This window comes from Drosophila subpulchrella, chromosome 2R, assembly GCF_014743375.2.
Source record: "Drosophila subpulchrella strain 33 F10 #4 breed RU33 chromosome 2R, RU_Dsub_v1.1 Primary Assembly, whole genome shotgun sequence".
NCBI classification, from domain to species: domain Eukaryota; kingdom Metazoa; phylum Arthropoda; class Insecta; order Diptera; family Drosophilidae; genus Drosophila; species Drosophila subpulchrella.
In genome coordinates, this window is record NC_050611.1 from 4,875,404 (window position 1) to 4,888,018 (window position 12,615).

General features: G+C 42.1%; 3 protein-coding genes across 31 annotated transcripts in view; 1 reads left to right on the top strand and 2 right to left on the bottom strand.

Annotated features, from left to right (window-relative positions):
* The window catches only part of LOC119551201 (protein MTSS 2), a 51,430-nt gene extending 48,142 nt beyond the window's left edge, over positions 1-3,288 (top strand). For 12 of the 29 annotated variants that reach the window (XM_037860407.1, XM_037860412.1, XM_037860417.1 and 9 more), the window contains 5 exons: positions 148-469; positions 830-1,612; positions 2,155-2,306; positions 2,394-2,512; positions 2,689-3,288. In XM_037860407.1, coding sequence (XP_037716335.1) covers positions 148-469; positions 830-1,612; positions 2,155-2,306; positions 2,394-2,504 — 1,368 coding nt within the window. In that variant the 3' untranslated portion in view covers positions 2,505-2,512; positions 2,689-3,288. Of the gene's footprint in view, positions 1-147; positions 1,613-2,154; positions 2,307-2,393; positions 2,513-2,688 lie in introns of all 29 variants that reach the window. The other 17 variants (XM_037860426.1, XM_037860432.1, XM_037860420.1 and 14 more) reach the window with 8 other exon arrangements.
* Positions 3,289-4,044: 756 nt separating this feature from the next.
* On the bottom strand, positions 4,045-5,976 carry LOC119551203 (putative deoxyribonuclease TATDN1). The gene is made up of 4 exons (XM_037860437.1): positions 5,923-5,976; positions 5,681-5,860; positions 4,503-5,109; positions 4,045-4,442 (listed from the first exon to the last, which is right to left on the bottom strand). Exons 1-4 carry the CDS (start codon positions 5,960-5,962, stop codon positions 4,331-4,333), a joined length of 939 nt encoding a protein of 312 aa, XP_037716365.1. The 5' UTR covers positions 5,963-5,976; the 3' UTR covers positions 4,045-4,330.
* A 697-nt stretch (positions 5,977-6,673) lies between these two features.
* Positions 6,674-12,615, bottom strand: part of LOC119551250 (GTP-binding protein Di-Ras2) — a 34,712-nt gene continuing 28,770 nt past the window's right edge. Inside the window, exons 6-7 of the mRNA XM_037860495.1 lie at positions 9,139-9,268; positions 6,674-9,039 (exon numbers count right to left, since the gene is read on the bottom strand). Coding sequence (XP_037716423.1) covers positions 8,964-9,039; positions 9,139-9,268 — 206 coding nt within the window. The 3' untranslated portion in view covers positions 6,674-8,963. The remainder of the gene's footprint in view (positions 9,040-9,138; positions 9,269-12,615) is intronic.

The following is a 12,615-nucleotide window of genomic DNA, read 5'->3' on the forward strand; positions in this document are numbered from 1 at the left end:
GTAATGCCACATAGTCATAGATTAGGCTAGAGCTTAGCTTTCTTTTGTCGTGCTTTGGCTAAACTTTTAATTTGTGCCTGTGTTCCTTTCGTTTCTTCTCATGCCACCACCAACTCTCCACCATCATTGGCACACATTCACCACCAGACGTTCCGCACTTCATCACCAGCCGCTGGCGGAGGGGGCGGCATCTACGCCCAGCCCAAGCTGGTCAACAGCATGTCCAGCTTCCGCACCAGCAGCCCCAGTCCCAACGGACACGCTCACCCACTGCCACCGACACAGCCAAAGACGAATCCGAACCTAATTGCACAGCTCAATGCACGACTCAGCGGCAAGCAGCAGCAGCCCCACCAGCAGCAGCAGGTCGAGGGGATCTATGGTAACCAACAGGCGCCCGGAGGAGAGTCCATCTACATGCGGAGTGGCTTGTCCATGTCGCAGCCGCCACAGCAGCAACACTATGACGGTAAATCATCAAACCAAATGCAGCAGCAGCAGCAGCAGCATAGAATTTACGCTAGTTTCGGCAACTCATCATCAGCAATGTCATCGGCCCATGTGGCCAACAGCAGCACTAAACAACCGTCCATTCTAACACCGACCGCCTCTTTCAATGCATTGCCCCACTTTCCCCTGTCTTCATCCACATCATCGTTGCTATCCAAAGTAGGCTCATTCTCGAACTCTTCATCCGCATCCCCACCGCCAACGGCAGCGGCCTCCGGCTCGGCCAACTCGCATTATCAGCCACCGCAGCCGCCGACAGCAGCAGTTGCTGGCAGCAAAGACTTTGCCATCTACTCAAGTTCGTTTACCAAAAATCCAGCAGCTGCGCAAGCGCCGAACATGCGACAGGCCCATTCCCATCAGCAGCAGCAGCAGCAGCAACAGCAGCACTACACCTGCCCGCCTCCACTGGAGGATCCCCCACCGCCGCCCATTTACGCCGCCGGTGCATCGGCCACGATGCCCAAGAAGATGGTCCGCCCGCCCACTGGCCAGAATGCACATGCGGCCCACCCGAGCGCCTATGCGGCTGCTTCGGCCACGGCCACGCTGCCCAAGAACATGGTGCAGCGGTTGCAGCAACAGCAACATCAGCAGCAGCAGCAGCAATATCAACAGCCAGCGGGCATGGGCATTGGCAATGGCAATGGTCACTTGGCTCAGCGTCCGCAGTTGCCGCTGCCCCAGCAAAAGCTGCGGGCTGCACAGCAGCAACACTTGGCGGAGCAGCAGCAACATCAGTTGCAGCAGCAACACCAGCAACGCCAGCCGCCCATACCTTCACGCCACTCGAGTGTGCAGCAAAAGATATTCGTCTCGACAAACCCATTCATACAGACAACGGCCGTCAAGTTTCACTCGCCCTCTGCCTCGCCCACTTGCGGCTCGCCAGTAACTGGATCTGGGTCCCTAGCCAGCATTTATGCCACAACCTCACGTGGAGGCCACCATCACCAGCAGCAGCAGCAACATGCTCACCAGCAGCAACTGCAGCAACAGCAGCAGCAGCACTATTATCGCGATGTTGCTGGGGGCAACAGCAATGGCGGCAATGCCTACTATAACCACAATGCCCATGCCCATTCCCAGGCACATCATTCAAGTAAGCGCGCGAGCTGGATTTGATTCGATTCGATTTGATTTTATTCGATTTAATTTCGTATGATTTTATTGCAAGGAATGAGCGCTGTTTTGAATATTTTTGTTATGTTTGTTGATTTTCGATTTCTCTCAATTGAAACAATTAAATTTTGGTTTGTCGTTAGCCCTAAGTTTTCCTTTGGCGCATGCTGCTTATGTTGATTTGCTTTTGATTTGTTTGAGTTTTCGTTTGGAAAGTGTTCTGCCTATTAACCTGATTGAGATTGTGTCAAGTGCGTCTGGAAACTGTCGGATCAACATGGGAATGCAGTTTCCGCAGCCGCTCGATCCGCACTCAACTTTCATTTCAATTTTTCCAATCATCAATCATCACCGAGTCGAACTTTTGCCAACAATAGTTGACTTTTAATTTGCATTTCCATTTGAATTGACATCTTAACCACCACTATCGCGCAATCCAACATCCACACCCATTGATCGATCATGTCTGCTTACCATTTTCTTTTATGCACCCGTATCGGCAACGACAACGCATATCCATAGACTATGCCACAAGCACAAATATCGAAAAGACTGGCAGCATTCGGGCCAAGACCAAGGCCGAATTCCTCGAGAATCTCAACGCGAAGCTGGCGAAGCAGGGAATGTCTGGACGAGCATTTGCCGTGCGAAATCTCATTAACAGCAAGGCCCTGGTAAGTAGTGCACCGCGATAGCCACTCACTCGATTAGGTAACACTCTCTATGCTCTGTTGTCCATGGCACCACCGTGGCAATAATAGATGTATCAGAATCCGCAAAATCTATCGCGCCCCAGTGCGCAATACCGTAGACCACCCACCTATCCCAACACCAGCACGACCACCAATGCCACTTGCGAAGATCAGTGCTAAGTGCTAAGGTATTTAGTTCGTTCCTAGTCGTTCTCGTTCGTTCGTTTGACGCCTACTAAGCCAGCTGGCAGCTAATCCACTCAGTGCCTCGTTCTACCAATTAACAGCTCTCCGATCTAACGATAGACCTAAGGTTTCGAAAGTAAAGTCACCCTCTAATCACATTTTTGGTCAACTATTTCAGCCGGACCCTCGTATATGTCACGAGTCGCTAATGGATCAAATCAAGCGTGGAGCCACTTTAAAGCGTAACCAGAAGATCAACGATCGCAGCGCTCCCAAAATACATTGAATTAACCTATAGGCTTAAGCGGAATAACATATTTATTACCATAATAATTAATCTATGAATAATCAAGAGGCCCGACGCCTGCTCGATTGCAGGGCTCTGCAGAGTTTGGTTTGAAACTGAAAACTCGAAACACAACATACAACTTAAATACATATGATTACGATACAACATATTCGATATACGATATTTAACAAGCGCATTAAGCTTAACTCGAACTAATCAATACCTTTCTTGATTTCCTATATCCCAAAAATGTGTCCGAAAGGCTTTCTTTGTTAAGTGAATACAAAAAATGGAAGACAGTTAGCACTCGTATGTTTATTTATATCCAAAACTCGAATTTATCTTTAGTGAGCATCTGTTAAAAGATATTTTATGTTTATGTATTTACCATATTTATAATTTCCCTTGCTTATGTACATACATATGAATATGATTTTAACAAACACTCGAAACTAATATGACGCCTAATAAATGGAATTTATCGTAAAAGTTTTGAGTACGTTTTTACTTTTGTATCGTTATTATTATTTTACATTTGCAACTGCAAGTCAATTGGGCAAGGTCTGAGCGAATTTTCAAATATAACCAATATCTACATTGTCTTGATAAATAGAGTTAACACGTTATAAGAATACCAGATATCCCACGTAACCTTAAAACTTTTCTGCAAGGAATTCACACAATTGGATCTGCTTTCGAAAAGATAAACTAACTACTGCCAAGCGGAAAGGGGAGCTTAGAGATCATTCTTCCCCGGAATCTTTCGCATCAACTTAGAGTGCTATATGAACATGTTCATATCATAACGTTTCCATTGGACTGAATCTTTTACTGTCATTTTAAATGCATCACCGAGTAGAATAGAGGCCAGTTTCTCAATGTTAATTACAACCAATATCATTTGTATTCATATCAGTTCACAATACATAGAACAAAATGAAAGTTTTTAAGCCCAGATCTTGGTTGTTTTACTTATAGCGTACAATGAGATCTGATGAAAGCATGCCCATAAGCTAACCACATTTCCTATCCCTAAAATTCAACCTTTTAAATACCATAAAGCGTACTACTTATAGTTAATAGACTTTTTAAATATTTACAAAATATTTTGTATATAGGCTTTTTAAGGCTTCACCAATGATCGATGAATATTGGCAAACTCGTAACCAAAAACGTGGCAATAACTAAGCTATGACACTCTAATAGAGTTTAGATAAGACTCCAGAGAGAATATACAAATTTGAGTCGAAACAAATACATATATTTTTTTGGGCTATCAATTCTATATACACCACATAGCAGTGCGTAATCACAGGAGTTAATTAACTTAGCCATATGCAACAATTATTTACAAGTCTAAATGTTAATCTTAAAGTGGTTCTGTGTGTAAACTGCAGAGCGAACAATCCAAACCGATGTAACCTAACAAGTCAAAGTTGTAATGCGTATTTTTGAATTCATTTGCATTTAGACACGAGAAACAATAATAAAATAAATGTAAACGCATTGAATGTAAATGCAAATGGTTTTATTAATTCTGTTTCGCTTTCCTAAAGAACAAGTCTAAGGTATTTTGGTAGTAAAGCTCTGCCAGTTTTTCCTTGGGTTCCTGTTTGATACCGGCTATGGCCTCCAAGACTTGGCTGAAACGGGAAGTATTTATATTAGTCTATAATTGATAAACAGATATTTAGAAGGCTAACCTAATCTGACAGGGTTCACAACGTCCTTCTATCAAAGATTCGGCTGTCCATTTCTCTTTCTTCTTGACGGTGGAAAACTTTGTGGTCACATGCTTATGCCCTGCATGCGATGGGCGAATGCCACACCATGGACAGTCGGTTTCTAGCATTATCCTATCGTTGGGCAGCTGACGCACCACTTCCGCATTTTCCTCCGTCTTGAGGGAGCAACCGTTCACGCCTATGTAGAGTCCACCAAATGCCAGGATGCGCTGGGCCTCCTCAAGAGTGCCCGTGAAACTGTGCACCACTCCGCCGCCGCACTCCTTGATCTTGTCCCGATTTCTTTCCAGGATGGCCATGAAATCCTCGGCAGCATTTCGCATGTGCAGAAAGAGAGGCAGTTGGAACTCGGCTGCCAAGTCCAGCTGCTTCTCGAAGTACAGGCGCTGTGTCTCCTGGCCACAGAACTGCAGGCGGTCGTAATCCAGACCACATTCCCCGACGGCCAGGACCTTGGGCCGATTTTCCTTGATCTTGGATCGCAGCTGGTTGTAGTAACCCTCCGGATCCGGTACGAATTCCTCGCAGCGCGTAGGGTGCGTGCCCACGGTGGTGTAGATACGATCTGTGGAGAGACAACTTATGAGTTGGTATGCTAGCATTGGAAGTTTCGATAGAATTTCAAGCCTATTGTAGGGAAATCGGAATGGTTATTTTAATCAAGGTTTCTCTTTTACTTGGGGTTTCAGAAACCTTATTTTAAAGATCTTACAAAATCTTAATAAATTATTTTTAGGTTAAGCGAATACAAAATATGGTTAAGACATACATCTACATATTTAAGATCCCAAATTATATAGAATTATGTCAAGAAACACGAAGATGAAAATATAAGATTTTAAGATAACATAAACCATCTTTAAAGTAGAATGCACTGGAAAATGAACGCTTGAAACTATCCATTGGTTTTGATAACATTTACATATATACAAATTATCATAATGTGGTAGATTCAGTTTAGAATTCAAAACATTTTAGAAAATAATGCCCTAAACTGACAGATCTGATATAGTTACCAGTAGTCTATCATAAGAAGTTTAAAGTAACATTGAAAGCCGGCAATGGAAATTCGGTTGGAACGGCTTTGTGCAAATCATTGATATCATAATTTCTGATTGGATCCCTGAGTTACTCACCATCTTTGGAGGCCAGGTCTAGTGCCTCGTCCACATCCTTCAGGCATCCTGCGGTGACGATGATCTTCTCCAGACCCTGTTGCCACGCACGTTTCAAAACAATGTCCAGGTCGGCCGGGTGCTTCTGGGATCCGCCGTAGCAGCCCTGGAACATGGGATCCGTCAGGTTGGCCCCAATATCTGTGGAACATGGCTAGTTATAGTCAGATCAACAGTACTTTAGATAATTTAAGTCGACGTACCAATAAATTTCATTGCAATTCCAAATTGTCGGCGCAGCATGAGAAATAATACCCTAAAAATGCCACCCGGTGGGGAAACAGCTGTTCGCTTAGCCGACTTCCGCCAGGGGGCGTCTGAAACCTAAATGGTGGCGCCAGGGGGCGCTGCATGCTGTGTTTCCGTTGAAATTTGAAATTAAAATTAAATCTGCTTAAGACCATAAGTCTAACAACGTGCCGGTATAAAATTCGGTTTGCAACGCACTTTCCCCGAATAAAACGCATCGACTAAGCCAATTTAATGCAAAATCAATGGCACAGTAAATTGCATTCGGAATTGCGCATAATGCAAACTCATTAGGCCGCGCCAGCAAAGCTGTTTATTGTTTGCAGTGGATGCCAAAGCGGCTTGCCTCCGAAACTCGGGGAACCCCCCGCCACAGAGGCGTATGCAAATTTCAAATCACCACCCGTGGAATTGACACCCCCCCGGTTGCTCTAAGCCGGCAATCGGCATTTACGCAATTGCAGAATTTATGGGAAAATGCAATTTATAATTTCAATGAAATTCCATTAGTTACTTTTAATGGATGCTGCGGTCGGTAGTTTACTGGGGTGCTGCATCTAGGCGGGCACTGGTTTTAATTGATTTAGTGGAAATTGCTCACTACACCGTTTTCCTGGTGACCAAGGGGTTCGCATCCGAAGCCCCGATGCAAAACAGAATGTAGAATGAAATGAAATGTAATTCATTATGCAACGGAATCAAACATTTTACACCGATGCCTGGGACGCATTGTGGTTTATTTAAACTGGCTAATACAATTGTCAATAATTCAATTTGAATTGAAATTCAATTAGTTACAAGTACATGACACACATACGCACACTTAGAGAGTTAATTTGGGTTTTTCTTCGACTATTTTAGGGTTACAAGTTACGATCTTTCGATTTCGTATAGAGTAGTAGGTAAATAACGGTTTGTCGCCGTGTGATTCCATTCATTTGTTAGAACAATCGAATTACGTACACGAATATGTATTTAAAATCGGGTAAGTTGGATAAGTCAGCTGATATACTCTGATATAACGCGCATCTCGTCCTCCCGCGGCGGTCGAATGCCTCCTGACCCCTGTGTTCCCATTGGTTGATGATATAAGTTGCGGTTAGTTGGTTAGAGATCGAATACGGGTTGGGCTCTTCAGATTTGTTGTCAATTAACTACACCTAGTAACAATGTATGTATAAACGCATTACTTGTAAACAAACATCCAAACTGTATACACAAACTTGTTGGTTTTAGTACAGACTAGGTAATAAATACATTAATGCATAATGCCGTATATATAGTATATGTATAACTAGGTCTGGCCTGTCAATCCTCTCTGGACGAAAGCAACAATACTATTTTTCCATTACTGAAATCTCTGTGTGCACTGTTTGCACTCATTTTTCAGTTGTACATTTATTTAGATGTACATGGTTTAATCACAATTCACTTTGCATATGCCGTACTTCATCCATTTACAGATCTCTAAGTAATCCTGCCATACTCAGTACCGCCTAAAAGTAGTCTTTAAAATAAATCTTATTTGCTAAGCACATTCCGGTAAACAAACACAAAGGATTCTTATCACACACTGGCGAACTCACGCAAGTGTAACTTGTGCTTTCGCCAAGGGAGAAAGTAACTCGCATGCAAAAGTTGCGTATTAAAAACAGATTTATCGATTATTCTCTGCCATAAATCTCTCGCCTGCGAACTTGATGTGCACTGTGGGGCATTTGATTTGGCAATTTAGCATAAGAAGGTCACCCTGTATTATCCTTGATAAGCATTTCGAGATTTTGCCCTCTTCCGCGGACTCATCAAATTTACTTTACAATTACGTTTTTCGCATAGTAAATTGTTTTGTGCTCTCTGTGTTAAAGTTTTTGTTATTTTACGTGGCCGGGGCCAAAGGAGAATGCCGCGAAATTGCTTTATTCTTACAAAACTTGCCTTGAGTCCCAATTCACCCTGTCGCTGGGATTCCCGTTTGGCATTTACCGAGCGAGTTGGGCTCAAGGCAAATATAAACACTCGTACCCATCCATCAAGATTGTTATTAATATATATATGTACTATATACGGAACGTTTTGATATTAACTACGGTGTCGGCTAAGGGTGCAGATAGAGCTTTATAAATTAGCATTATAGAATTTACCTTAAAGCTATGCAACCTATCATAATGTTATGACAATCCATCAGTGGAAAACGTATTTAACTTAGTCCTTCCCCAAAAAAGCACCCCCTTCAGCCAAACAACATCGACAAACAACAACAACAGCTGAGCCATTAATTTCTCATCAAAAGGAACTCTCCGAAGGGTATTACGATTCTTCAAAGTCTCGCCCCTGTCTCTCAGCTTCTCTCTCAATTAAATTCAAATTGCGTACCCAAAGTCTATACTAAAATTTATGAAAATTGAAATCGAAATTGTTTGTCGTATAAAAGTTAATTTTAAATTTAAATAAACCTGGTCCCTTTAAACGTTAATGACCGGAACTCAACTAGATTGATGTGCATAATTCCTTCGCAAGTCAGCTTAAATCCCTTATCTTTTATGCTCCGATGACACTGGATTAAAATTAAATCTACTCGAAAGTAAAACGTATTATGTATAAAAACTAAGAAAATTATTTGTTTGTTAGGGTAAGTATAGAGCTACCTACTTATCTACTTACAGTGTTTAAAAAATATTTCTAACTCCTGACCAGTGTCATCATGGCATCATTTTGAAGCTGTAATTTCACTTCATATTCGATCCATACACACAGTAAATAAATTACGGAAGTTACTACATATAGAGTTGCAAATTTATCGCACTGGCTTTGTTTGCCCTTGAGCAAGTGGGTTTTTGTGAGTTTTATATTATCAGAATAATCAGCCCATTGCACCGAACATAAATACTGCGCCACTTGTTTGTGCGCGCTAATTAACTGGCGCCCATTATTAATGCATATTGTGGCCAAACATAATAACATAATTAAGCGTGGGGCTGCCGGCCAAAATAATAGTTTACTGCACATTGCAGTCGTCGGATGCGTTGTTGATTTGCTGCTTGGTCTTGCGTGATGCGCGGCGTATGAGCGATCTGGAATGTAGATGGGGAAAAAGTGGTCAGGTTGAGCAGGGTGCCAAACAGGAAACGGATGTGCCCGGTTGCCAGGGGGACTCCATCCGCCGCACTCACCTGGAACGCGGCTTCAGCTTGGCCTCCGCACTGGTGCTGGCCACATCCACGGCGTCCACCAGGCCCGAGGCCTTCTTGTCCCCACTGCCGCCGGCTCCACCCAGGGCCGGGCTGTTCATCCGATTTTTATCTGCAACAAATAGATGGTGACGCGTGGCTAATTAATATCCGCGAGTGCATTTAATGACCGCCGTTCGCCGGCACAAAGGGACTGCGCGATTTCGGAGCTGCGAGTGCAGCGAAAATCCAATTTCCCCCACTGAGGTTCTCTGGCCTTGTCCCGTTGTCGGAGCAACTGGGACATACGGATATCCGGACATTTCAGCATCCTCTGCAACCGCCGAGCGCTGACGTAATTAACTTATGAACGTCACATACAAAGAGCCGGGGAGGGAGTTGCACATCGCAAAGTTACCGCTCGAAATGGGTTTTTTTACAGCCGGTTGCACAGTCAAAGCTCATCTCAAGATAAGAGGTCTGAAACCGAAACCCACCCCAGCACCCATTCTGCCTTTGGGATCCGACTCAGTCTATCTGCCACGCATCTTCCGCCAATATGGCAAAGGGACGCCAAAAGAGTAACCACCGATGGCAAAGGGAGAAGATCTTCCCAACGCACCCGCTGGAGGTCGGTGTTCAATTAAAATCAGCTATGAAATACTATGCTACGATGGTTTTCCAGACCGGGTTTCATAAATAAGATACTTTTTAACCAGTTCATCATAGAAATGGCATCATCAAATGATGATGGCATATTAAAATTAACTAGTTTTGTTCCGAATTTTGTACTTTTTGAAGCCCTTGGAAGTAAAGCACTACCTTAAAACTAGTACATTTTAATAACAGATAATATAAAAGTAAAAATCTACACAGAGAAAATTCTAACGTTCTTATCATAGTTGAAAATGTTCTTAAAAAAAGATCGACTTTTTTGAAGTTGAAAATATTTTTATTTTGTTCGAATCAAGTTGAATTGGCGGTATTTATATTGTATATCTCAACAAATAAATTATTAGTCCAGTCAGTAGTGTATAAAAGATGATAAATAACCTCAATTTAACTTTTCTCTTCTGACCATTTTGTTCTAATATAGAGAACATTTATTCCAAAATGTACTTACACGGTTTTTAAGAACGAATGTTCTCAATTCAAGAACAATGTACTTGAATAATTCTCTCTGTGTAGTTAACCTCCTCGGTTGATATTCAAAGAAAGTGTTAATCTCCTTATTTTAAGCAACAAATATTAAATTCAGGAAAATATTTTAATCAATTATCTTCTATGTGTTTCTCTGATGTAAAATTTTCATTAATTTAAAGCTAGAATTGTTAACAAAATGAAGACTAACTTAGAAACTCAAAGTACTAGCCGTCCATCGACTGCACAAATATTAAAGCCAACATTGCCAAGGCCAAAAGTTTTAAGGGAATGTATAAAAGTACGGAAGTGCTTACGTCACTGCAAGCTAAGTACCTCAAAAGTCGTCTTTAAAGTCGAACCAATTAAGAAAATCAGTGTCAATGGAGTCATTACCTTTCCGGTAATCCTCAATCAGGCAGCTTAGGCTGCCAAAGCGAGTGTTCGACTGGCACAAAAGGTGTTCGCATCAAGATGTTTGTGCTGGCAGTAAACAAACCTTTTTGTTCCGCCGGAGCGGGCAATAAAGCCCCGAACAAAGAAAGGGCTTACAATGGCAAAACAATTGATAACTTTGCCGGGAAGGGGAGGTGTGAATGTGAGGCTTAGAACCGCAAGACAAATACAAAGGAAATGCCAGGGCCAAGTCAATTTAGTTATTAAACTTTGCAGCTTAGTGGCAAAAGATGTCTGAAGTTGGCCAAAACCAAATGATCCGAGCAAACAGAATTATTGAGAGGGCCAGCAGCACAGCACTTTGTGGCAGAGTGTTGCATTGCATACTTTTGGGTTTCGGCGGATGTCAAGTGCAAACAAAATGGCCGCCGACGCCATTGTTGTCAAAAAAAGCCGTTGGGCGGAAGTGGAAGAGAATACAATTGCTGCCGCTGACAGAAAGCGCGCGAAAATGGCTTCGCTCCCCCTTTTTTGGGGAGCAAAGACCGACGTGGCCATGCCCTAACACCCTGGTTCAGTAAACCCCCTCCCAACATGACTGAGAATCCCTAACGAGGACCCTCGCACGCAAAAATACTGCCATCACGGCACAAAAACAAACAAGTGCCGAGGGTGGACGGATGTGCCGGTGGCCGGGGCTCGGTTTTGGGGATATAAATTGTGCATATGCGGCGGGAATTGATGTGCGAGTCGTGTAACAGAAATTTAAATTAAATTTGTTTCACATCTCCTGCTCTCTGTATAGGGTTTCGGCACAAAGACACGGCCGTGCAAAGAAGAAAAACACAAAACATTCGAGTGCCACCATGGGCGTTTATTTTGCTGCGAGCACGAACATAAAAAGGCATTGCCACATCAATTGGTTTACATCCGATACCCCAAAGTTAACATGTTTACGCAAAAACCTGCTTTTAATTCAGGTGTATATATATACTTTACGACAACTATTTGGCGTGTAAAATGAGTGGGTGGCTAAATTGTAGCTGCAATTGCCGTCAAAAAGCAATAGATTGTAAAATAATCCGCCAATGCAGTTAAATAAATCACCAATGAATCGTAATGGTCCAAAGTAATCATTAGTTGTGAGTTTCATTTTTTAATCACTACCATTTTTTATGTCAAAATAACACGGTTTATACTGCTGTTTGCTACATTTAAAAGCCAAAAAAAGTGTACATTCGTGCACAGTGGGTCTAAAATTAGCCAAATTAGAAAAATGTATAGCTCGAAATCCTAGTAGGCCATTAAAAATAAAAATCACGGGTAAATATTCTTTTCGAACACTGCAAAAATGGAAATATGAATCATTATTGAGTTTAAGTTAGCATACACAGAGAAAAAAAACCAAGTACATTGTTCTTGAATTAAGAACATTCGTTCTTAAAAACCGTGTAAGTACAAATGTTATTACTTTAAGCTGAATGTTCTTAATTCAGGAACGAACTGGTAGGATCTAAAAAAGTGAAAGGAGATGTTTTCGTTCCATTTTCAAGTTTATTTTGATCTTAATCTAAGAAAATATTTGGATCAAGTGTATACACTTGTACAAGAGTAATTTAACAACTTATTCTTATAAAAATCTCTAGTGATTTCAAGTTGTTTAACAAGCATATTCATTAGATTTCTAATTTCTCAGTAGGCGCCATAAAACTAACCAGCCATTCAAACTTTGACTATTAAAGATTTACCAATTAAGAAAAAATGTAGAATCATTCGTGGGATTATCAGACATTTTTAAATTGCCATCTCTCTAACCAAAGGCGATCACTCAACATCTCGGGAAGACACGCATGAACGTGGCTCAAATATGTTAGGCATGTAATGTGTGTTAGAAAGCACCCACAATTGAGTTAGGCTCTGGTTTGTGGAGCTGAAATAAAACGG

What these genes read in the sequence shown, in the direction of transcription:
- LOC119551203 (XM_037860437.1), bottom strand. Translation starts at nt 5,962, where the DNA reads ATGCTGCGCCGACAATTTGGAATTGCAATGAAATTTATTG. An exon ending in AGACCTGGCCTCCAAAGATG is followed by an intron (nt 5,110 to 5,680) that starts GTGAGTAACTCA and finishes GTCTCTCCACAG; the next exon opens with ATCGTATCTACACCACCGTG. An exon ending in TGTGAACCCTGTCAGATTAG is followed by an intron (nt 4,443 to 4,502) that starts GTTAGCCTTCTA and finishes TTCCCGTTTCAG; the next exon opens with CCAAGTCTTGGAGGCCATAG.